Source organism: Esox lucius, chromosome 20 (genome assembly GCF_011004845.1).
Source record: "Esox lucius isolate fEsoLuc1 chromosome 20, fEsoLuc1.pri, whole genome shotgun sequence".
Lineage (NCBI taxonomy): Eukaryota > Metazoa > Chordata > Actinopteri > Esociformes > Esocidae > Esox > Esox lucius.
Window position 1 is genome coordinate 17,127,017 of NC_047588.1, and position 27,217 is coordinate 17,154,233.

At 38.8% G+C, this 27,217-nt stretch overlaps 1 protein-coding gene across 1 annotated transcript; it reads left to right on the forward strand.

Annotated features, from left to right (window-relative positions):
• Positions 1-26,944, forward strand: calb1 (calbindin 1). Its single transcript, XM_010885133.3, has 11 exons — positions 1-221; positions 629-705; positions 13,576-13,650; positions 14,006-14,086; positions 14,190-14,246; positions 15,048-15,125; positions 15,278-15,333; positions 15,436-15,475; positions 15,619-15,672; positions 22,597-22,668; positions 25,059-26,944. The coding sequence occupies exons 1-11, from the start codon at positions 143-145 to the stop codon at positions 25,188-25,190; spliced, it is 801 nt and encodes a 266-aa protein (XP_010883435.1). The 5' UTR covers positions 1-142; the 3' UTR covers positions 25,191-26,944.
• Positions 26,945-27,217: the final 273 nt, after the last annotated feature.

The following is a 27,217-nucleotide window of genomic DNA, read 5'->3' on the forward strand; positions in this document are numbered from 1 at the left end:
CCAAGAAGGGCGACGCCTACAGATTAGCTTTAGATAGTTCCCTTTAAATTCCGGGTACGGAGTTATCAAAGCGTCCCATTCATTGCTGAGCCTCAGTCAGAGCTGCAATCTAAAACGGGCTTCCATCCCAAACACCCGCAACATGGCAAACGCTTACCTGCAAGGAGTGGAGATCTCAGCATCACAGTTCCTGGATATTTTTCACCATTATGATAACGATGGTAATTTATTCTTTGAATTGTGGATTATTCATGGAGATGGCACTAAAGTAAAATGTATTTTTTGAAATTAAAAAAAGATCTTCCAGGAACATAACATTTGCCCTTTTCATCAGGTTTTCTAAAAGAAAATGCGAAAAATACCATTTGTTTGTCAAGACAGCTTTTTGCTGCCATTTGTGTATTCATTATCAAATTGGACTAACAAATTATAATTTTTCACAATTTGTCTTTACTCATTAGGTGATAGTTCAGTTCTAAATGTTTACAAAACTATAAATTACAGGAATGTGCTTTTTTAATGTGGTGAATTAAAACGGATGTCATGACACTGCAAAAAAAATATGTGCGTAATGTTATTACACTTATGTAGTCTACTTTGTCTGTGACTTGGTGCTTACTTTTTGCAGGTAATGGGTATATTGAAGGAAAGGAGTTGGAGAGTTTTATAAAAGAACTTCAGCAAGCTCGAAAACAAGCAGGACTTGTAAGTAAACTATATTATTTCTCAGTCAAGCTTCCTCCATAATGACCAATTTGGCAGAGAACTACGAAATATTTAGCTTTTTAAACGGAAATGTATTTTGTTTTGAAATGCATAATGTCTGACCCTCTTTCGAATTAATTACGATCGGTTGCCCTTTATCATAATAACTCTTTGATAGGTCGTATAGATACTGTAGACAAATTGACATTCTGTTAACGGGCAATACACGTAAGTAATTATAATTAGCTTGAGAGCTACCTATGTTATATAAAAACATAAAAACGTTAGATACCACACAGCTGCATACAATCCATCAGTCTGTTACCGGGCGATACAGCTACATAGGACACTATAAGGAATGGGTTGTAGACTGTTGGTGGTGCCGCAGTTTATATTAACCAGTTGTGTGTCTGTGTATCTGAGAGAGCGAAAAAGGCAGAGAAAGTGAAAAAGAGGGAGAGAGATTGGTTTTAGTGAAGTCTAAGGTGGGAAGACATTCACTGTATGTTTTTTTACACATTTGGTTCTTTAAACCAGTTTACCCCTGAGGCTGGGCTCATGTGCACACTGACAGTTTGTCAGCAGTCAAGTTGAAAGCTTTTTGATGTGTAACTTGAAATCATCTTTATCATCATTTGCTGTTCAATAATTATCTCTCATGTTTAATGTGTTTTGTGTGAAAAAGTTAGATTACAAAAGACAGTATATGACATTTCAATGAGGACCTTTCATTTGAGGACATTGCAAAAAAGAGTTATGTCTATTTGATTCCTCACTGTTTCAGTGAACACAGGGTTTTCTTTAATGTACTGATGTTATATCTTATTTTAAACCAGTTTGCTAAAGCAAAAACATAACCCTGCAGCAACTAGATAGGTGGATTTGTATGTGGATTACAATGAGTAATGGATAGATTTAAATAATTTGGGGTGGATACATTTATGGTAATTAAATTTGACATTTCAAAGTGGAAATTGCAAACTTTGAATACACTACATGTCTGTGATGCTTCACTTCTACTTCCATTTTAAGGTGGCTGTGTTCGCTGCTTTGATTTAACCTGTGTTATACAAGACTAGGTTTCGCACACATGTGACAATCTGAGATCTTTGTCGGTTGTCAACAACTTTACACCCTTCAATTTGTTGTACAACAAACTTGCCTGTTGTTACATGTACTAGTAGGTTATGGAAAACATAAGCATTTCAAATAGGCAGTCTATTTAAGCAATCTGCAACCCTGTTTCCAAAAGAGTTGGGATGCTATGTAAAATATAAAGAACAGAATGCAATGATGTGTAAATGATTTAAACCCTATATTCAATAGGAAATAGTGCAAAGACAATATATCAAATGTTGAAACTGAGAAATTTATTTTTTCCTGAAAAATATATGCCCACTTTGAATTCGATGCCAGCAACATGTTTCAAAAAGCTGAGACAGGGGCAACAAAATACTGGAAACGTTGTATAATGCTAAAAATAATGATAATGCTCCTAATTAGTTGTGTGATATTGTGGAATATCACACAACTAATTAGGTTAATTGGCAACAGGTCAGTAACATGATTGGGTATAAAAAGAACATCCCACAGAGGATGAGTCTTTCAGAAGTAAAGATGGGGAGGGGTTTATTACTCTGTGAAAGACTGTGCAGGCAAATAGTGTAACAATTTAAGAATAAAGTTTCTCAACGTAAAATTGGAAAGAGTTTGGGGATCTCATCATGCTATATAATATCATTAAAAGATTCAGATAATCTGGAGACATCTCTGTACACAAGGGACAAGGCCCAAAACCAATATTGGATGGCTGTGATCTCATTAAAAACAGACACGATTCTGTGATAAAAACCTATGAACACAGTACATCATTGTCTATGAACACAGTACATCATTGTCTATGAACACAGTACATAATTGTCTATGAACACAGTACATCATTGCTTCCATAAATCTAAGTTAAAACTCTACCATGCAAAGAAGAAACCAGATATAAACAAGATCCAGAAACGCTGCCGCCTTCTCTGGGCCACAGCTCATTTAGGATGGACTGAGGTGAAGTGGAAAACTGTCCTGTGGTCTGATTAATTCAAAAATTATTTTTGGGAATCATGGATGCCGTGTCCTCCGGACTAAAGAGGAGAGGGACCATCTGGCTTGTTATCAGCACACAGTTCAAAAGTCAACCATTTGTGATGGTATGGGGGTGTATTAGTGCACATGGCATGGGTGACTTGCACATCTGTGAGGGCACCTTTAATGTTGACCATTACAAGTTTTGGAGCAACATATGCTGCCATCCAGCCAATGTCTTTTTTCAGGGAAGGCCTTGCATATTGCATATTTCAGCAAGATACTGCCAAACCACATTCTTCACGTATTACAACTGCATGGCTCTGTAGTAAAAGAGTCTGGGTGTATTATGAAATGAGAAGTACCACAAAGGAGAACCTGAACTGTTGAGCAGCTGCAATCCTATATCAAGCAAGAATGGGAATACATTTCACTTCCAAAACTACAGCAATTGGTCTCCTCAGTTCCCAAATGTTACAGATGCCCCTGTCCCATCTTTTTTTAAACGTGTTGCTAGCATCAATTTCACATAATGCATGTATTTTTCCCAAACAATAAAACTTTGATATGTTGTCTTTGTACTTTTTTTAATAAAAAAACATTGCATTCTGTTTTTTGCACATCAAAAATTAGCATAGACAGTGTAAATAGCATTTGCATGTAGTTGTTTTCATCATCAACGTTGGTTAATGAGGCAGACTGACCAGGCCATGCAAAAGGAACTCACCCACTGTATGGTGATCATTGCAACCACTGGCCATCAGTCAACCACACAGGTGATGATCTGGCAGCGTATCTGTGAAGCAGGACAGTCGCATGTCTCCTACATACAGTAAAGACCAAAAGTATTCACACCCATGCCAAATTTTGAGCCATAGTGAATTTCTTGACATTGTGCTGGAGATACAAATGAATAACGTAACTATTTCTGGTTTTAGCCATGACTTGCAGTTGACTAGTAACTGACTGGAGAACTACTGCTGTTCAGCTGTTTTATAGGTGATTAGAATGCTCTCTCATGGTGGAAATTAGAAGATCATTTTATATGGTATAGAAACCTGCGTTTTCTCAAAAACTTGCAACAATTTCAAGGGGTATGAATAATGTTGGACATGGCCTTTTTTAGTAAAAAATTGAAAAGAAATGAAATAGTTACATTATTCATTTTTATCTCAAGCACAATGTCTTACCATTTTTTTTCACTTATGTATGTCATTTCCAGCCAGAAGAAACATATTGGTCAAATAAAAATTCACTATGGCTCAAAATTTGGCATGGGTATGATTACTTTTGGGCTTAACTGTATATAGTACAGTTCCCTGTTTTAGCTGCATATTTGCATGATTTGACAGTAAATACCACCACTAGGGGCTGTAGTTGATTCATGTAGCTTTAAATTAAGTCAAGTTTTGCTAGGGAATTATGGTCAGGGATGCTGGCCATGCGTGAACGCAACGAAATCAGACCCCAGTGCATATGAGTTCAATTCATTAGGATTAACCTTAATCCTAACCTTAACCACACTGGAAGCATTATCTTGACAGTTTTTGCTTTCTAACCATACACCCAACCTTAATCCCAACCTTTCCCACAATGGAGTATTAGCTAACTTTAACCCTTAAGTATTGTTTGTGATGCAGCACTTCCCTCCGTGTACATCTGCATTTGGGAGTCAACGTCACCTACACTGATGACGTCAGACTCATCATACAGAACATACATACGTGAACCAGTACATGTATGGGCCATGCCATGCTATTACATATAGGTGTACCTTCATATTTAGGAAACTTTGTAGCCTCATGTGTTGGTAACACAGATTGTTTTGCTCCAATGCAATGTAGACAGTACACTTTGCGCTGCTTCTGCGACAGCAATATCTTTTCTTTTCAAAACCGCACTTGTATCTGAGAAGAAAAAAAAGCTTGCTATTTCCATGTAGAACATGATGTCAACCTCCCGAGCATATTTCAATGAATTATATATAACTAATAATTTAAAATTAATTCTGAAAACACATGGCAATTACTTAAAAGGAATGTCATTATATTTTGTAATGGGTCGTTCTTGCGCCCTCTCTAACATGTTGAACTTCAGTTAGCGCGTTCCTGTTATCAAATAATATACTCCAGTGTGTGCCGTTCAATTGACAGGCTCTGCTTTTGTGCAAGTTTAACTATATTATTAATTTGTACTTGAACTTCACTTCTCAAATAGTTACAAAATGGTTGTTGTTGTAGCCTATAGGTATTCAGCAACATCAGGACAAACATTTTATAGCGGCTGAATCTGGGTAGCCCAGCAACTGTGTTGAGTCAGGTTGGGAACATATTTTAATTTAATTTTTATTTTGTCAATACCCCTTTTTACCTGTATATGTATTTGTTCATTATTATTTAATCCAACATTAAATCAAGAGTGTGTCTATTTATGGAGAAAATTTTTTTTTGGCAGAGAGATCAGTCGAATATGGGTCGACCAAAAGAAGCCCTAGAAGAACATATATTGTTGATGATGGGGGAAAACCAATTTTTGATACTTCAGTTTTACATTCTGACCTTACTATTTGACACTGGTATATGTATTTATGTCTCAACTCAGTATTTTTCCATCTGAAACGGATCAAATCCCCCATTCCTCAGTGTCAGACTGCACTGCTGAACAGCTGTGAGAAGTGCACTTACCTACTTTGCATTTGGCAACGGTTGAAAAGTAATTTCCCATTCTGTAAACAAGCCATTATCCATAGGACAAGCAATTTGGCACACAATCCCAGATCTTTAAACAGGAATAATACCACAATATTTTCCTGACAATAAAAAACACGTTTTGATTGTCTTTATAAGGAAATAGCATGCTGATAAGTTGATTATGGAACATGGCAGCATTTATCATCAAATGAAGTGTTGATTTACAGTGGTCTAACATTGATAAGTGGTCATGAAACCGACAGTTGAACAGCAGTTTCATTGGAAGTTTTAATCTAATCATATAGAGTTATTCTGGTTGGCCACATAGGGAAAGTGGAAATCATTTTGCTTTTATTGCATACTTGTGGAAGGTAATGTATATATTTGTCTTAAAGATGAATTTTACCATAGCACAAATACTTAATGTACTAATCACTATTGTTTGCAATGATATATTTGTTTCATAAAAATACAATTTGAATTTGGGGGTAAAGTCATGAACTATTGACGTCCTCTATATTTGTATGTTCATTAAATGCCACAAGTTTCAGCACTTGATTGTATATACTGCCTCCCTAACAAAATGGCAATTGGAAAATATAATGGAAATACTAAAAGTGTGAAATGTAACTGTAAATGAAACTGTTAAAAACAATAACTACAGCATTGTTTATAATGCCCATGTAATGTTCTCTTGGCTGCTATACTAATTACAAGCAAACACAAAAAGATGCTCTTTCATGGTACTTTTGTGTCTGATGTCTCACCCCTTGTGTAGCTAGAACAGATCTCACCAGTTAACGTGACTCCTTTCTGGATATTATGGAAACGTTTATCCAGGTACAATGTCAAAATAAACAATAACATGATCACAAATTTTTCAGTAGAAATAACTATTTACAATGATACTTTTCTGTTGATAAGAATTTCATGATGTTTCACCATCTACCTAGTGGATTACATACAGGCAACTGCGCTGTCAAACCTGACGTTTTGTTCATATCTAGTAGGCTACCTGTGCAATTATCCAGTTGCCAAACACACGAACATTAACATTAACATTTGAAATAACTTCTTTCAATTATTATTTAATTTTGACAAGCGTTATGCATGCTTTCCGAACTTTCCTCTAAATCTGTTTGTTAGTTCAATGAATTATCCCACCATTTCTTCAATCCTTTTCCAAAACAGTTGGGATGTTGTGTAAAATGTAAATAAAAACAGAATGCAATGATGTGGAAACCATTTAAACCCTATATTGAATGGAAAATAGCACAAAGACGTTGAAACTGAGACATTTGATTGTTTCTTGAAAAATATAAACCGATCAGCCATTACATTATGACCACCTGCCTAATATTATGTAGGTCCCCATTTTGCAGCCAAAACAGACCTGACCCGTCGAGGCATGGACTCAACTAGACCTCTGAAGGTGTGCTGTGGTATCTGACACCAAGACGTTAGCAGCAGATCTTTTAAGTCCTGTAAGTAGCGAGGTGGGGCCTCCATGGATCGGGTTTGTTTTTCCAGCACTTACCACATATGCTTGATTGGATAGAGATCTGGGGAATTTGGAGGCCATGTCAAGACCTTGAACTCGTTGTTGTGTTCCTCAAACCATTCCTGAACCTTTTTTGCTTTGTGGCAGGGTGCATTATCCTGCTGAAAGAGGCCAATGCCATCAGGGAATACCGTTGCTATGAAAGGGTGCACATGGTCTGCAACAATGTTTAGGTAGGTGGTACATGTCAAAGTAACATCCACATGAATGGCAGGACCCAAGGTTTCCCAGCCGGCTTGCTTTCTTTCCATAGTGCATCCTGGTGTCATGTGTTCTCCAGGTAAGCAACGCACACGCACCTGGCCATCTACATGATGTAAAAGGAAACATGATTAATCAGACCAGACCACCTTTATCTATTGCTCCGTGGTCCAGTTCTGATGCTCAGATGCCCATTGTAGGCACTTTCAGCAGTGGACAGGAGTCAGCATTGGGCACCCTGACTGGTCTGAGGCTACGCAGCCCCATACACAACAAACTGCAATGCACTGTGTTTTCTGCCACCTTTCTATCAGTACCAGCATTAACTTTTCAGTTTTTGAGCTACATTAGCTCGTCTGTTTGATCGAAACACACGGGCCAGCCTTCACTCCCCAGGTGCATCAGTGAGCCTTGGTCGCCCATGACCCTGTCTCCAGTTCACTGCTTTTCCTTCCTTGGACCACATTTTATAGGTACTGACCACTGCAGCCCGGGAACACCACACAAGGGCTGCAGATTTGGAGATGTTCTGACCCAGTCGTCTAGCCATCACAATTTGCGACTTGTCAAAGTCAATCAGATCCTTATGCTTGCCCATTTATTCTGCTTCTAATACATCAGAATGTTCACTTGCTGCCTAATATATCCCACCCACTCTCAGATGACATGATTACGAGATTATCAGTGTTAGTAACTTCACCTGTTAGTGGTAATAATGTTATGGCTGATCGGTGTAGGCCCAGTTTGAATGTGATGCCATCGCTGTATGCAAGGGACCAGGCCGATAAATAATATTGGATGCCTGTGATCTTCAGGCACTCAGGTGGCATTAAAAACAGATGTAGTGGAAATCACTGCATGGGCTCAGGAACACTGAGGAAAACTATTGTCTGTGAACACAGTATGTTGCTGTGCCCACAAATGCAAGTTAAAACTCCACCATGCCAAGAAGAAACCAGATATAAACAAGATCCAGAACCGCCGCTGCCTTCTCTGGGCCCGAGCTCATATAAGATGGACTGAGGTGAAGTGGAAAACAGTCCTGTGGTCTGATAAATCATTATTTATGGGAATCATGGACGCCACATCCTCTGGACTAAAGAGGAGAGGGGCCATCTGGCTTGTAAGCCAGCATCGATGATGGTATGGGGGTGCATTAGTGCACATGGCATGGGTGACTTGCACATCTGTGAAGGCACCATTAATGCTGAACAATATATACAGGTTTTGGAGCAACATAGGATGACATCCATGTTGTCTTTTTCAGGCCTTGCATATTTCAACAAGACAGTGCCAAACCACATTCTGCACGTATTAGAAAAGCATGGCTCCATAGTACAAGAGGAGTCTGGGTGCTAAACTGGCCTGCCTGCAGTCCAGACCTGTCACCCATTGAAAACATTTGGCTCATTATGAAAGATACAAAAAAGGAGACCCTGAACTGTTGAGCAGCTACAATCCTTTATCAAGCATTTTTGTAAATATTTGATTATAACTTCCCCTCAAAATAACTCAACACACAGCAATTCATGTCTAAACTGCTGGCAGCAAATGTGAGTACATCCCTTAGTGAAAATGTCCAAATTGGGCCCAATTAGCTATTTTCTGTCCCCGGTGTCATGTGACTCGTTAGTGTTACAAGGTCTCAGGTGTGAATGGGGAGCAGGTGTGTTAAATCTGGTGTTATTGGTCTCACACTCCCTCATACTGGTCACTGGAAGTTCAACATGGCACCCCATGGCAAAGAACCCTCTGAGGATCTGAAAAAAAGAATTGTTGCTCTACATAAAGATGGCCTAGGCTATAAGAAGATTTCCAAGACCCTGAAAGTTAGCTGCATCACAGTGGCCAACACCATACAGCGGTTTAACAGGCCTCGCCATGGTCGACCAAAGAAATTGAGTGCATATGCTCAGCGTCATATCCAGAGGTTGTCTCTGGCAAATAGACATATGCGTGCTGCCAGCATTGCTGCAGAGATTGAAGGGTTGGGGGGTCAGCCTGTCAGTGCTCAGACCATACGCCGCACACTGCATCAAATTGGTCTGCATGGCTGTCATCCCAGAAGGAAGCCTCTTCTAAAGATGATGCACAAGAAAGCTAACAAACAGTTTGCTGAAGACAAGCAGACTAAGGACATGGATTACTGGAACCATGTCCTGTGGTCTGATGAGACCATGATACATTTATTTGGTTCAGATGGTGTCAAGCATGTGTGGCGGCAACCAGGTGAGGAGTACAAAGACAAGTGTGTCTTGCCTACAGTCAAGCATGGTGGTGGGAGTGTCATGGTCTGGGGCTGCATGAGTGCTGCCGGTACTGGGGAGCTACAGTTCATTGAGGGAACCATGAATGCCAACATACCGAAGCAGAGCATGATCCCCTCCCTTCGGAGTCTGGGCCGCAGGGCAGTATTCCAACATGATAATGACCCCAAACCCACCTCCAAGACCAACACTGCTTTGCTAAAGAAGCTGAGGGTAAAGGTGATGGGATGGCCAAGCATGTCTCCAGACCTAAACCCTATTGATCTGTGGGGCATCCTCAAACGGAAGGTGGAGGAGCGCAAGGTCTCTAACATCTGCCAGCTCTGTGATGTCGTCATGGAGGAGTGAAAGAGGACTCCAGTGGCAACCTGTGAATCTCTGGTGAACTCCATGCCCTAGAGGGTTAAGGCAGTGCTGGAAAAGGATGGTGGCCACACAAAATATTGACACTTTGGGCCCAATTTGAGGTGTACTCACATTTGTTGCCAGCGGTTTAGACATTAATGGCTGTGTGTTGTGTTATTTTGAGGGGACAGCAAATGTACACTGTTATCCAAGCTGTACAATGACTACTTTCCATTTTAGCAAAGTGTCATATCTTCAGTGTTGTAACATGAAAAGATATAATCAAATATTTACAAAACTGTGAGGGGTGAACCAACTTTTGTGAGATACTGTATTTAATGAAGCTGCCAGTTGAGGACCTGTGAGGCGTCTGTTTCTCAAACCAAACACTAATGTATTTGTCTTCTTGCTGAGTTGTGCACCGTTGCCTCCCGCTCCTCTTTCTATTCTGGTTAGAGCCAGTTTGTGCTGTTCTGTGAAGGGTGTACTATGCATCATTGTACAAGATCTTCAATTTCTCACATGGAATAGCCTTCATTTCTCAAAACGAGAATAAACTGACGAGTTTCAGAACAAAGTTATTTGTTTCTGGACATTTTGAGCCTGTAATTGAACCCACAAACACTGATGCTTCAGATACTCAACTAGTCTAAATAAGGCCAGTTTTACTGCTTCTTTAATCAGCATAAACAGTTTTCAGGTGTGCTAACATAATTGCAAAAGGGTTTTCTAATGGTCAATTTACTTTTAAAATGATTCACTTGGATTAGCAAACACAACGTGCCATTGGAACACAGGCGTGATTGTTGCTTATAATGGGCATTTGTTGAAGCACCTTTTGATTTTATTACAGCACTCAGTCTATTTGGGTAGGGGTCTATTAGCATGGCACATCTTGACGTGGCATTATTTGCCCACTCTTCTTTAAAAAAGTGCTTCAAATCTGTCAGATTGCGGGGACATATCCTGGGCACTGCCCTCTTCAGATCACCCCACAGATGTTCACTTGGATTCAGGTCTCTGGTTGGGCCATTCCAAAACATAAATTTTCTTCTGGTGAAGCTATGCTTTTGTGAATTTGGATGTGTGCTTTGGGTTGTTATCGTGCTGAAAGGTGAACTTCATCTTCAGCTTTCTGACGGACACCTGAAGGTTTTGTGCCAGAAATGCCTGGTTTTTGGAACTGTTCATAATTCCCTCCACCCTGACTAACAGCCCCAAAGCATGATGCTGCCACCACTATGCTTCACTGTGGGTATGGTGTTCTTTGGGTGATGCGCAGTGTTGTTTTTACGCCAAACATACCTTTTGGAATTATGGCCAAAAAGTTCAACCTTGGTTTTATCAGACCATAACACATTCTCCCATGTGCTTTTGGGAGACTTGATGTTTGTTTATGCAAACTTCAGCCAGGCTTGGATGTTTTTCTTTGTAAGAAAAGGCTTCTGTCTTGCCACCCTACACCATAGCCCATTCATATATACGGGAGATTGTTGTCACATGTAGCACACAGCCAGTACTTTAATCTTGGACGCCTCCCTGATGAGTTTTCTTCTCGTCTTCTCATCAATTTTGGAGGGACGTCCAGTTCTTGGTAATGTCTCTGTTGTGCCATATTTTCTCCACTTGATGATGACTGTCTTCACCGTTCCATGGTATATCTAATGCTTTGGAAATTATTTTGTACCCTTCTCCTGACTGGTTTTCTTTCAACAATGAGATCCCTCTGATGCTTTGGAAGCTCTCTGCTGACCATGGCTTTGCTCTGAGATGCAACTAAGAAAATAGAACAGCTGAACTTTATTTGTGATTAATCAGAGTCAATTGTAGTGATGGCAGGTGTGTAATGTATGTATTGAATTGTTCACATTATAGGTCACATTAAAATGGAAAAAGTTCTGACATTATTTATCTTTGTCTCATTCTTTTACATCAGATTTGGCATTTTAACAGGGGTGTGTAGACTTTTTATATCCACTGTGAGTATAACATGGAGGCTGCAAACTGAAAGAAAACGTGACTTCATACATTGTTCAGTTTTCACTAGTTCTAAAATACATGGTCTGACATACAGTAATAGAAAGTGTTGTTTAACATGCAAATCCCATTCCTGCACTCCTTCCGGACAATTATGTTTGAAATAAATCTCCCTGACCTAAACATCCCCCAGACATGAAGCAAAAGCCCCCCCGGGTGAAATGCCCCTTTAACTTGTGCTCCTTTGAGTAAATCATAACAAAACATATAGCTGGGGAGTTAAGTGGTGACTGAGCACATCGCCATATTTTTCTTAAATACATTTGTGCAAATCACATTATTATACAGATGCAAAATTATGTTAGACTGTTTTATAGTGCATTTAGAAGTTATTTCTTGGTGTTTATGCTTCCCGCTTCTACTGTAACTTCCTTTTGCATTCTCTTCATGACATGTTAGGCAACATCATGGGCATCTATGTAAATAAATGACAGTATCAGTGCCCCGTCAAGTTAATTCAATTACAGTGAACGTGTCTGTTGAGCTCCACATCCATCTCTCCCTGTATTGGTTGTTATCTGGCAGACTTGCTAGCTGGCTGGCCTTGACCCTCGGTGCATTCATAATCAACAGATCACACAGCCATCTCTATAGTGCAGTGGCATATGCCAAAACTATATTAGGATTGTATTCTGAGGGGTAAAGATCACTGCATTTGCTCCTGATAAATTTTCCTTTTTGATAAAATGTCTGTTTGCTTTGATTAAATGGTGTTTGTGAGAACACCATTTAAAAAAACAAATGTTTTTGATAACTGAGAACATAGAACCTCTTCATCTGACCTAGCTCAGATTGGTTGTATTTCCAACAACTATATTCAAAGCATGCCTGCTCAACACATTTCAACTGCCAATATGAAAAAGTACTATAATTTGCTATGACCAAAATATTGTAATATTACTATATTTAGTATTAAATGTAGTGTTTTTGCTGACATAATTGTGGTATCATTTAACTTAAAGGGGATGTCCCAAATTTGCTCCCGCCTTGTAAGCATTAGATGAATTACAGTAACAGTGTATTCAAACCAACTGTCCCTTCTTTACTATCACTTTTGGTCGATCAGCTTACAGAAGCGGGCAAAAATATTTTTGGCATATTTTAAATTAAAAGTTATTTAAATACCTTAATGATTCCCTACACTATTCAGTGTCATTTTCTCACCTAAAAAGAAATTGAGTGATCAGTGTAGAATACTGTATTTGCATTGTAGTAACTACAGTAGTTTACATGTTTTATTGTAAGTAGGGGTTTTGAAAATATATTTAGAACACATTATATTAAGAGCACATTGTCCATGAAAAGTGGCACTGTAGGGCTGGAATTCTGGGCTTTTGCTGAAATGTAGGTAACACAATAGGCCTATTTTACTTTTACTTGCCATGTACGTTTTTGATTGATGATTGGAACCCAGTGGAATACAGAGATCACATCATGTTGAACATATGCACATTATGATTTAATGTAGCATTACAATATCTGTTAATAATTCTCAGGCAGTATGATGGAGGCCACTGTGATCTTGGGGGGCACTACATAACATTATGGAATTCCCCATTATACTATAATAAACAATGTTTGGGCTGATATATCGGTGTGAGCTCCTATTTATAGTTTCAAGTTTATGTTGAGATGTGGAATTCTTGAAGGTCAGTGTTGTGGCAGTATATTGACACTGTCATTCTCTCTCTCTCAGGAGCTTACAGACAAGATGAGGGCTTTTGTAGAGGAATTTCAGACAAATGCAGATGCCAAAATTGGAATAATTGAGGTGAGTGTCAACATAAACTCATGATTCAATAAACACACAGTAGATTAAGGGTCTCAGAAATGAACATACGTTAATATGGAACTTGCAGAACACCAAGTCTCGAAAGACTGATTTAGAGCACACTTTTATGACTCTTTAATATTGAATAAAACAATGCAGCCTCTATAGCCTCACAGGGTCATATCTCATAACTCCACTATAGAATGATATGAAGCTTTAGCCTTGCATTTTCATTCCCCAGGTATTGTGTTATTATATGTACTATTATTTTTTATTATTATTTATTATTATTATTCCTATTTCCTTATGAACTGTGTGATCTCTCATTTGGTTCCCTCTGTTCTCTGTGACACAGCTAGTACAAATATTACCCACAGAGGAGAACTTCTTGTTATTTTTCCGACAACAGTTGAAATCTTGCACAGAATTTATGCAGGTATTTACTTTTAACCAAGATTATTTTTATTGAAATGTTTTCAAGAGGCTTGTGAGCTTTGTTTCTTTATCATTAATTCAAACCCTAAATGTTCTTCTTTCAGGCTTGGCGACGTTATGATGCCGATCATAGTGGCTACATTGAAGCAGATGAGCTGAAGGTGAGCATTACTTGCTGGTGTGTTTAGTGCTTCCCAAATTGTGTGTTGGTAAATTTTCTCTGTCCTGATCTCCAAAATCGGATTGTTCCCACATCTTTAGACTAGTGTTTGTGACACGGTCATAAGGTCAGGCAGTGCACTAGGGCTTACTACAGTGGGGTCCTACATGGACTCACGGTCAAGATATCTGCTGACAGGGCCCTGTTTTGTGATTATATCTCATGTGGAAACAGAAATGGGCAGGTCAAGAACAGGACCAAAGAAATGTTAACAGCAGGTATAAACCAAGCTACTGCCTTCTCTGTCACATTTAGGGGATAATAGGTCTGTGAAGGTCAAGGTTATTATGGAAAGGACCTGGAAATCTCTTTTATTTCCCTCCTCATTGCAAATGATTGTGGTGATGTACTAAATGCTTAGGAATTATATAATCTCTATATAATCAAAATATTATTTTATTTACATGTTACAATTTTATTAGATTGGCATGCACTCTAGGATAACAAAGAGGCATCAGAATTCCAGGCAGATACTTGAATGCCTAGCGGTCAGAGGTTAATATGGGGTCAGAGCTCAGACAACATGGAGTATATTTCACATCTTTACATTAAAGGTTTAGATCCTTCTGTTACAGGGTTATATTACAGGATTAAAATCAAACAACATCATAATCAAACAGAAAGTGGAAACATTTAAAAACTTTTATTTCTTCCTAGGGGCAAGCTCTCAAACTACATACAAATATTTTCAATAGCAGTTATTGTTGTCAAACTGATCTTTTTGCTTTTGCTTCATTTACAGAACTTTTTGAAAGATCTTCTTCAAAAGGCTAAGAAACCATATGATGAAAAGAAGTTAGATGAATATACTCATACCACAGTATGTATCTTGTCTATCCTCTTGAAGCTATTTTAAGCAACAACCCTAAGAACAGTGTTGTTAAATGGCTACAACCAATAACTTTACACAATATAGTTTTTCTGACCTTCTGTTTTGTAGAGATTTAATCTTTGTATAATTTTTTCTTCCAGCTCAAAGTATTTGACTCAAACCACGATGGGAAGTTGTGTTTGGCAGAAATGGCAAGGTCTGCATTTGTCCTGTGTGACATGAATGTTTATCCATTTACGCATTGTGCTGTATACTGTATGACTGATCTGAACACGATATATGCCTTTTTTTGTAACAGGCTGTTACCGGATGAGGAAAACTTTCTGCTCAAGTTTCAGGTTTGTGGCTATTTCCAAAGTAAATTCACAAGGGAAGATCTCATTGACCTTGAAGATCTCATTGACCTTGACACACATGAAGGGAAACTGAAGATCTCATTGACCTTGACACACGTCTTTTTTTCCCCTTCTTTCTGTGACAGAATGTGAAAATGGCAAGAAAAGAGTTCAACAAGATCTTTGAGTTATACGATCAGGTACCTTTTGATAATATACTGTAATTATGCACCCTCAAACAAAATATAAATCTTTCTCTTAGATGTCTTTTTGAATGGGTCCTAAGAATGTATGAGTGAGGACAGAAATTGCAATAGAAATAGGCTAGGCAATAACTCTCCAGGGTGGCTATTCCTCAATCCTTCTCTATTCATTCATCTTTTATTTCAGTGGCGGAACACACACAGGGCACTAAGGCTGGCCCCCCTTGTGATTGTAATTTTTTTTCGTTTTCTTAAATAGGTTTTCTTATATTATGGATTGTGTTAGAAATTCTGATGAAAGTGTTGTCAATGTGTTAACATTCTACTGTTTACCTATTACTCTGTCTCACAAAAGCTCTGGGCATTTGGCAGAACGCCCAATGCTGGGATTGTGTATCAATGGCTTGCCTCAGGGGAAGGACTGCACCAACTAAATACTAGGGATTTCATCACATTACTTTTACATCACATTGTTACTAGACCACTTTTGTGGGTTTAAATTAATTACTGAGTCTCTATATTTTCATGAAGGTAGCTTTCTATATCATGTAGCCTATATCCTTGATTGCACCTGAGCACAAGCAATATAGTCACTATCACCATAGATACCAAAGGTCTAGAAATAGACAGATTGCACAAGTAAACAGTGCATCTACAGTACATCAAACATGCTACAGCATCAAATTACAGAGTACAAAGGATAGCAATATGTTCATAGCTATTGAAGGGAAGGGAAGAAAGCATGGCTGTGTTGTTGTACACTTCAGAAATAGTTTGCAAAGCTGAGTTAACTATTTGCTAAGCTGTTCGCTAAAGCTAACAGAGCGTACAGCTAGAAGGGGCTTGAAAATTGTTTAAACAAATTGACAATCAAGTCAAACTTTTAAGATGGCAGTTAGGGGACACAATATCAAAGAATTAGAGAACCAGGTTGTTTTTTGGAATTTGGGGCTTTGAAATTTGGTTAGTACAATTAATAAAATACCACTTAAAGTATAAGTTTGATGTCCTCTCTCCCTTATGCAAGATGATAGCTATGAGTTTTCAGAAGTATACTGTATCTTCTGCATATTCTGAGGAGTTATATGTGTTTGTTGCACTGCAGTCGTAACGCAAAGACTATATGCCCCTGTTTCTCATGTGACCAAATGTTTTTGCTAGACTATATGGCCAAATTCGGTGGTCAGAAGTACAGTAGTTTAGCTATGTCCTTCCCAGCTAGCAATGACCTATCGGTTCGCCGTTGTCACACTGTTATCAGCCTGGTGCAGTCAGACCTTGGTCGGTAGACTATCCTCATAGACCATTTCCAGCAACAGCAGATTCCAACACGATAGCCTGGCATTATCTATGTGGTTGACGTCACACAGAACGCAGAAACAAGCAAAGAGTTACAAAGGCAATGCAGTGAGCTGGATGCAGGAGAATCTGCTTTCTGATTTAACAGCGCTCTCAAATCTCATTTACATAACTAAACATTATCAGCTAAACCTGAAGCATGTAAAATGCTACACTATAAATGTTTGGTTGATTGCTTGAAGTGAGCAATTTATATTTATTTTGATATAAAAAGTCTGTTGCCATTTGGTAACTCCCCAATGTGCAAATCAGGAGCCGCTACTGATCTCCTTCCGTTTCTCACTGTTTTCTCACTGTCTTTCAAATAATAAATGTTTTCACTTACTGTATTTTAATGTTTACCTCTCCCTCTCTTTCTCTCTCCCTCCATCTCAGTTTAACTCACCCTCATCCTTTCTTTCCGCTTGGTGCTCTCCCCATTTAAGCTGTGACTGTCCCAGGAGGTCATCCCATTACTTCTCTGTGATCCATATTAACTGGCAGATTCATGTTACACAGGCAGGGAGGCGGGCAGACAGACAGACAAAGAGACACAGAAATACAGGGAAAGAGGATGGGAGGTGCGGAGACAAACAGACAAATAGACACAGAAATACAGGGAAAGAGGCTGGGAGGCGCGGAGACAGACAGGCAAACAGGAAAGTAGGCGGGAAAGAAGACAGACAGACAGACAGATGGGCAGGCAGGAGATCTGGGCCTTGCTGATATGTAATATCCAGACAGGTAATTGGCACAAGGAATGACAGCACATTCATAAGTCTGCCTGTAGAAAATTACAGGACAGTTCAGCTTGCTGGTGATCTTGCTTTTCCATTTGTTTTATTGTTAGACCATAGCACCTGGTTTTAAGATTTAGGGAGCTATTTTCACAACCCCTATGCAATGTTAAATCTAAGGTCCGGCAGTGTTTAAGAATAATTTTTGTTTTTTAATAGTGCAAGAGCAAAGGGGCTATGATTTTATGAATAAATAAGTTGTAGGTGTGTCAGGGCTTGGTTCCCAACTGGCTAATGAAAACATACATATTTTCAGTATTTTAGGCATTGGTTTGGAATTATCTCCCCTTCCTTTATAGCCTAGTTTGTTAACTATAGAGACTGACTGTGTTGCAGAATGACACCACCAAAATATTTTAATCAGTAGAGTCAGTTAGGTAGAATTTTTGCTTAGCTTAAGACAAGCACAGCTGTGTATCTGGCCACATCATACATCATGTATACATACTCATTCAGATCATGGTGTTGTGGTCGACGCTGTCCATGCTCGTTTTTGGTTTGATTGCAGTTGTGTGTCTGTGTGAAGAAGGTGTGTGTGTGTGTGTGTGTGTGTGTGTGTGTGTGTGTGTGTGTGGGGAGGGCGGGGGGGGGGGGGTGGGTAGGTGTGTTGGTGTGCACACAGAAAAAGACAGAGTTGAAATAATGCTAATAATCGATAATGTCTGGTAATATAGATGGTTTACAGGTAGATAATGTATGTTAACATAGATGGTTTACAGATAAATAGTGTCTGCTTGCTCATGGCTGATATACAGGTGCTGGTCATATAATTAGAATATCATCAGAAAGTTGATTTATTTCAGTAATTCCATTCAAAAAGTGAAACTTGTATAATGTATACATTCATTACACACAGACTGATATATTTCAAGTGTTTATTTCTTTTAATTTTGCTGATTATAACTGACAACTAAAGAAAACCCCAAATTCAGTATCTCAGAAAATTTGAATATTGTGAAAATGTTCAATATTGAAGACACCTGGTGCCACACTCTAATTGGCTAATTAACACCTGCAAAGGCCTTTAAATGGTCTCTCAGTCTAGTTCTGTAGGCTACACAATCATGGGGAAGACTGCTGACTTGACAGCTGTCCAAAAGACGACCATAGACAACTTGCACAAGGAAGGCAAGACACAAAAGGTCATAGCTAAAGAGGCTGGCTGTTCACAGAGCTCTGTGTCCAAGCACATTCATAGAGAGGCGAAGGGAAGGAAAAAATGTGGTAGAAAAAAGTGTACAAGCAATAGGGATAACCGCACCCTGGAGAGGATTATGAAACAAAACCCATTCAAAAATGTGGGGGAGATTCACAAAGAGTGGACTGCAGCTGGAGTCAGTGCTTCAAGAACCACCACGCACAGACGTATGCAAGACATGGGTATCAGCTGTCGCATTCCTTGTGTCAAGCCACTCTTGAACAAGACACAGCGTCAGAAGCGTCTCGCCTGGGCTAAAGACAAAAAGGACTGGACTGCTGCTGAGTTATGTTCTCTGATGAAAGTACATTTTGCATTTCCTTTGGAAATCAAGGTCCCAGAGTCAGGAGGAAGAGAGGAGAGGCACAGAATCCACATTGCTTGAAGTCCAGTGTAAAGTTTCCACAGTCAGTGATGGTTTGGGGTGCCATGTCATCTGCTAGTGTTGGTCCACTGTGTTTTCTGAGGTCCAAGGTCAACGCAGCCGTCTACCAGGAAGTTTTAGAGCACTTCATGCTTCCTGCTGCTGACCAACTTTATGGAGATGCAGATTTCATTTTCCAACAAGACTTGGCCCCTGCACACAGTGCCAAAGCTACCAGTACCTTGTTTAAGGACCATGGTATCCCTGTTCTTACTTGGCCAGCAAACTCACCTGACCTTAACCCTATAGAAAATCTATAGGGTATTGTGAAGAAGAAGATGCGATACGCCAGACCCAACAATGCAGGAGAGCTGAAGGCCACTATCAGAGCATCCTGGGCTCTCATAACACCTGAGCAGTGCCACAGACTGATCGACTCCATGCCACGCCAACACACCCAGTATTTCAGGCAAAAGGAGCCCCAACTAAGTATTGAGTGCTGTACATGCTGATACTTTTCTTGTTCATACTTTTCAGTTGGCCAACATTTCTAAAAATCCTTTTTTTGTATTGGTCTTAAGTAATATTCTAATTTTCTGAGATACTGAATTTGGGATTTTCATTAGTTAGTTATAATCATCACAATTAAAAGAAATAAACATTTGAAATATATCAGTGTGTGTAATGAATGAATATAATATACAAGTTTCACTTTTTGAATGGAATTACTGAAATAAATCAACTTTTTGATGATATTCTAATTATATGACCAGCACCTGCACTCCAGAAAAGAAAAACCCAAGCATAGAAATAATTTATCAGATTATATTAGTTTTTACTAACTGACCTGAAATTAAACATAAGGGGCTTTCCACATCACAATGGATACCAGCACTTCCCTGCCAATAAGTTGTTTGGCTTGTTAGATTTCTGCTAACCTAAAGTAGCTGGCATAAAAGGCTTTTTCAAATTGTCTGGAAGGAAAACACAAAGATGCATTGTTAAGCTCCAGCCTGTAACCATGTCTCTACTGTGGGAAGGTCGTTGTTTTATCAGTTCCCAAACGTTGTCTAGACCATCTTCTGATCAGGTAAACACCTCTTGGCTGGAAATCAAATGGTGTGTCTTAACATGTTAGGATAATTATTTTCTAAAAATACATAAATAGTTCAAAACTCACAAAGAGTTACCAGGTGATTAATATTATTATTATGTATAAAATTCGCTGAAACTATGACTTTGTCTGGTCCATTGGTCTATGTGGTTGGCTCCAGTGTACATGTACTGCTGCAGTATAGGTTTGAATCCAGCCTGACTGCTCTTGCTCCTCAATCAATCCCCACATTCCTTTCCAATATAGCATACATTCAGTCTGACCTTTTTGTGGCATCAGTCGAAACATACATTCCTTTCATTGACTTTTTGTCGAGCGAACCAAGATAAAGTTTGCTTCTATTAGAGGCTACAAAAAAAGAATTAATTACTATTGTTCTCTTCCGCTTTCAAAAGACATGTTATTACCAACTGTTACTGCTAAGACTTGCTTTGTTAGTCTACAATACCCTACCTATATAGCAGTGAGCAAGTGGCAATGATAGCTCTACAGAGAGTATAACATGCAGCGTTTGTCTTTCAGCATCACCTTTATGGGCGTTGTGTGACAGAAAATTTAGTATCTTGAAAAGTTGTCAGATATGGGGCTATACTTTGTCGGGGCTCAGAAACCAGTACAGACTGCAGAAAGAAATACAGTTGTGCTCAAAAGTTTGCGTACCCTTGGAGTATTGTTAATATATGTACCATTTGTAAAGAAAACACGAGTGAGCAGGCAAAACACTTATTATGGGATTCACTTCGATGGTCAACTTGGCCTTGTGCTTAGGGTCATTGTCGTGCTGGAAAATTCAAGAGCATCCCATGCACAGCTTTCATGCAGAAGAATGCAAATTGTCTGCCTGTATTTTCTGATCACATGCTGCATTCATTTTGCCATCACTTTTCAAAAGACTCCCCATGCATTTAGAGCTCACACCCCCCCAAAACATCAGTGAACCACCACTGTGCTTCACAGTGGGGATGGTATTCTGTTCACTTTAGGCCTTGTTGGCCCCTCTCCAATCATAGCGCTTATGGTTTTGTGCTTATAGGTATATTTTGGTCTTGTCACTCCAAATTACAGTGTGCCAGAGGCTGTGAGGTGTGTCAAGATGGGCTTTTTTGTGGCATTGGTGCAGTAAAGGCTTCTTTCTGGCAACTTGACTATGCAGCTCATTTTTCTTCAAGTATCGTCATAGTGTGCTCCTTGAAATAACCACACCGTCTTTTTCCAGAGCAGCCTGTATTTCTCCTGTGGTTACCTGTCGGTTATTTTTTGTATCCCAAACAATTCTTCTGGTAGTTTTGGCTGAAATCTTTCTTGGTCTACCTGACCTTGGCTTGGAATCAAGAGATCCCTGAATTTTCCACTTCTTAATAAGTGATTGAACAGTACTGACTGGCATTTGCAAGGCTTTTGATATCTTTTTATATCCTTTTCCGTCTTTATAAAGATCCATTACCTTGCTACGCAGGTCTTTTGACAGTTATTTTCTGTTCTCCATGGTTCAGTATCTAGCCTGCTCAGTGCATCCACGTGAGGGCTAACAAACCCATTGACTATTCATACACAAACACTAATTGCAATTTAAAAAGCCACAGGTGTGGGAAATTCACCTTTAACTGCCATTTTCACCTTTGTGTGTGTCACCGTGTGTGTCTGTAAGGTCAAACATTCAAGGGTATGTAAACTTTTGATCAGGGCCATTTGTTGTCATTATGATTGTAAAAGGAGCCAAACAAATATGTGACAATAAATGGTTTCATATGATCACTATCCTTTAAAAAATGATCAGTCATATTTTCTAAATCAATGCCTAAATTTCACAATTTCTGCCAGGGTATGCAAACTTATGAGCACGACTGTACATTTATCCAAACATTTTAGCAAATATCAGAAGTGAGTAAGAACAGGTTGTTCAAATGTAAATATTTCTTGGTTTACGTAATTATTTTGTTTATTGGAGAAAGATTTATTTGGGAGAAGCAGCATGGCATCCTGTTGACACTGCATGACATACCCATGTTGAACCGTAAACAACCTATGTGGCAGATGTCTGGTCAAACAGATGAATGGAAAGGGCTGCTAAGTGGTGTGACATTGTGTTTCCTGTGTCTCTTTTTCTAAGGATGAGAATGGCTACATGGATGAAAATGAGCTGGATGCCCTCCTCAAAGATTTGTGTGAGAAGAACAAGAAGGTGGTTTTCCATTTGGTTTAGTTGTTAAAGAAGAAAGGGGAATAAGTCTAGGATTCCTTTAAGCATTGTTTTCACCTTATTCAATGTTTTGCAGATGCTCTTATCCAGAGCTCCTATCCAGTAGTGAGTGCTTACATTCTAATACCGGCCCTGTATGGGAATCAAATCCACAACCATAGCATTGCAAGCACCATGCTCTTACCAAGTGAACTACACAGGGTTTTTATTCAATGTCCATTCCTAGCCCACAAACCTGTTAAAAGTTGTGTAATATACACCTGGATTAGGCTGATGTAAACATATATTATGTAATGTTTAATGATTTTCACTGTTAATATTGGCCATATTAACTACCAGATTTGGTACTGTATAAAAGCCTAAAACTAACAGGATCATAAGCTTGCACGTATGTTTTACATTTTCAGAATTAACAGTGTGTGGGCACAGGATGAATATTGTAAATATATACAGTGGCTCTCAAAAGTATTCAACCCTCTTGCTTTTCCACATTTTATTGTGTTACAACATGAAATCAAAATGGATTTGTTTAGTTTTTGCTACTGATCAACACAAAACAAGTAATCAATGTCAAAGTATAAAATCTATAAATTGTTCTAAATAAATTAGAAATACAATTGAGTGTACAATTGATTCCATACGAATTCACCTGCTATAGTCAATAGTTGGAAGAGGCACCTTTGTCCACATCTGGACACAGACATTTTTTCTCATTCTTCTTCACAAAATTGCTCAAGCTCTGTCAACCTGAATGGGGACTTTTGGTGAAAAGCAATTTTCAACTCTTTCCAGATATTCTCAATTTGGTTGCAGTCCGGACTTTGACAGGGCCACTCCAGGACATTGACCTTTTTGTTTTTTAATAACTTTGGGTCCCTCGTAGACTTCGGTCGATTTTTCTTCCAGGATTTCTCTGTACTTTACCGCTTCCATTTTGCCCAGGATGCTGTGGTGCTAGACTTGCGCCAAACATAATGCTCAGCATTGTGGCCAAAATACTCTATTGGTCTCATCAGACCATGCAATCTTCCACCTGGTCTCAGAATCTCACACATGCCTTCAGACAAACTCTTGTCAAGATTTAATGTGACTTTTTGCGACTCCCATTAAGGCCACTTAACTGTTGCAGGATGCACAGTGTCTCACAGCTCAGTCATGGAAGATTTCAATGTCTTTGGAGTTGCCATTGCCCTCTTGGTGGCCTCAATGACGTCTGCCCTTCTCGCCCAGACACAAACATCTTGAGGATGGCCTGTTCTAGACAGATTAAAAGTTATGCCATATTCTTTCCATTAGTTAATAATGGACTTTACTGTGCTCCAGGGATATTCAGTGCCTATATTCTACCCTTGATGGATGCATTTGAAGAATGTTATTCCTTTGTTTTGCTTTGAATGTTCCTTCTTCATGATGTTGTTTTTGTTAGGAATTGTACAATCCACTAAGGGACCACCCAGAGATAGGTGCATTTACCCTGAAATTATGTGAAACACCTGAATTGAATACAGGTGGACTTAAATTAAGTGACTAAAGACTATTGGTTATACCACAGCTCATTCAAGTGTGTCATAGCAAAGGGGGTACAATCAATTATTTGTAATTAATCTCAATGTATTGACTTTTTTGTGTTGATCAGTGGCAAAAAATCTATTTTGAGTTCATATAATAAAATGTGGAAAAGTCCAAGGGGGTGAATATTTTTGAAACCCAACACATAGGGATTGCTATGGCAGGTTGGAATGAAACTCCTCATTAATCTAGGCCTAAACATTCCAAACAAACTATTTCTACTCATTTGTTTTGAGCATTACAAATATCACAGGGATCTGTTGCAGTGATTTGAATGGTGATTTGAATAGTCTAAAAAAAGCTTTTAAGATAGCGCTACGAACAATTTCCATTCATGAATTTGAACGATGTTAATTATGCTAATTAAAGACTGGGACAGAGCTGAATAATGGATTGTTAAAAAAAGTTATACTCTATGTGCCTTTGTGAATATCTCTTGGTAAGTGAACTTCGAGAAAAATATACATTTTCCCTGTAAGTCTAAAATCGCATTTTCCCAACTGCCAAAAAACCATTACTATATTTATGTTGACATAGACCTCGAACACACATACAAACACACACTGACATGAAGGCACAAAAGCTGACTAAAGAATTAAAAATAGATTTCTAGATGTCAACAAGTCAAAGCATATGTGACCTTTTCTCATATTTTTATGGCAAATATTTGGTTTAATGTTTAAGAGCGATTCAAAGTCCCTATTTTGAGGGGATTTTGAAAAAGCACGGTTGATATAAAATTTGTGAGTCAAGGAATGAATATAGCAAGTTTGATGTTTGTGTTTGTTTCTTATTTCTGACAGGTGCTGGAAGTGAGCAAAATCTCCACTTATAAGACCGCCATCATGGCCCTTTCAGATGGGGGCAAACTATACAGGACAGAACTGGCGCTTGTGCTTTGTGCTGAGGACATTTCTGCCCCTGCATCCTTATAAACGATTACCCCTTTTTCCTTGACCCCTTCATGACCTTCTATCCCACCTCCCTTCCCCTTATTGGTGAAGTGTGTAAAGATACTGTAGCTTGGAACTCCAAGGAAGTAGGATGTCTTTTTCTTTCAGTTTTTTCTTTTAACAAATCTGTAAATTTGCCAGCAACAGTGTATGTGTAGCTAAGGTACATTATTGGAGTCATGGGATGATACTTTTCAAATCTGTTGTTTCTATACTGTTTGTAAATGTACAGATTTTGTAACAATGAGAGTGAAAGTCCCTGTACTTTGTCATCTATCTACATACTTCAAGACCTTAGCCTCTCACTAATCCCCTCCTGCCCTTACAACAATGTTTATCTTATTGTTAATTCATAGCTCAAGTATCACTAGCAACAATAGTTTTTGGATTGTTATTGAATTACGGTGGCATTTGGCCATGGAATAAAAAATAGAAACATTTATATTATTATAATCTATTTGAGTACATCATCCTATTCTGATTTTGTATCATATTGAATTGATATAATTATTACCAATATAACTTTGCACCCAGTAGGACTTAGTAAGACCAATGATGCAAACACCAATGATACATGTTACGTAAATTAGTATTTTCTGAACTGGAGGCCATAAATGCAGCAATCTTTCAATCCTGTAAATAATTTCCTAAAGTGATGAGATTAATTTGCTCTGAATGTTCTTTAACTTTATGTCAATTAACTGACCCCAAAAGTTGCTTTCTATTAAAACAATCATCAATGGAATCCTCTAAAGGAATTACATAATAAAAGGGTGTGATTACCTAATCACTGCCTTTGATATAATATTCTGACCACCTCCAGTGAGTGATGGATACAGTGCTTAAAGTCCCTGTGTATTTTTGTGATTTCCAAGGCGTTAACACCACTGACTTAAGAACACCAATTATACTACTTGGGGGAAAAAAATGTGTACATACCTTTTGGTTGAATTGATCTTAACACTATATGAAATACATTTCTTCACAGTATTTTCTTCTCAAAATTGTAGCTCAATCAAGCCTAAAAGACACTACTATACATTACCCATTGGTCACATCAGTTTTCTAGACTTCACTAATTCCTACAATGCAGCTAAATATGTTGTCCTGTCAAATTAAATAACCTGAAAATGTATTCATTTGTAAGGTTTGTTGTTATTATCAAATGTTTTTACAAGGTGCCAAAGTCAAGAGACAGCAGTTACCACCGCAATTCAAGAATGACCCTGTTACTGTTGTAATGATATTCCTCCAGTAGGAGTAGAAGCCTATGAGTTGCCTGGCCGGGCTGTGGGCTGGTAGATGCACCCTGATCATTGCAGTGGAACTGTTAACAGACATTAGCTGTTTAACGTGGGGATCATTATGTATAGCTGTGTAACTCCCTGCCACCAACGAGGAATTCAAACAACCAGGTGGGAAAAACAACATAGTTTCTGGAATGTGTTGCATGGAAAATAATATAAAGAAAATAGTAGAGACCATAATAAGCTACACTATATATCATTTTGCTGTGCATGTTGTTTGCTGACAGCTAGTCGTGTGGAGACTATTGAATGGACAAGCACATATCTGCGACTTGTTTAGCCTCACCCTGTGACCCCTGACCTGTGTATAATGACGGCGCCAGTCTCTGTGATACATGGACCTTTTTTGCACTGTAAAACAATGCCATGTCCTAGCAGTCTGGGCAACAGAAAGACTGTAAGATAAATAATAAAAACATTCTAAAACAACCTAACACCCAGATGTCTGCATTGCTGTGTGGATGTAAGAGGCAAAGATTGCCACTGACAGGCCTCTGTAGGACCAGGTCAAACATGAACCGCATCTTTATAACAGAGGGAAGCATCAATGTATTAATTCCTGCGTTGAGTGTAGAGGGAGGAGAGGTGTTACTCAGTGCTCGGTCCCCCATGCAGGGAGAATCGAGACAGCAAGATGATCTTATCATATAATTGGGCAGCTCCTGGCCTCTCTCCTCGGGTTGGTAAATGCATAGTGGTATC

Coding starts and splice junctions, on each gene's coding strand:
- calb1 (XM_010885133.3), top strand. CDS start 143: ATGGCAAACGCTTACCTGCAAGGAGTGGAGATCTCAGCATCACAGTTC. Junction 13,651..14,005: donor CCAAAATTGGAATAATTGAG/GTGAGTGTCAAC, acceptor TCTGTGACACAG/CTAGTACAAATATTACCCAC. Junction 22,669..25,058: donor TGTGTGAGAAGAACAAGAAG/GTGGTTTTCCAT, acceptor TATTTCTGACAG/GTGCTGGAAGTGAGCAAAAT.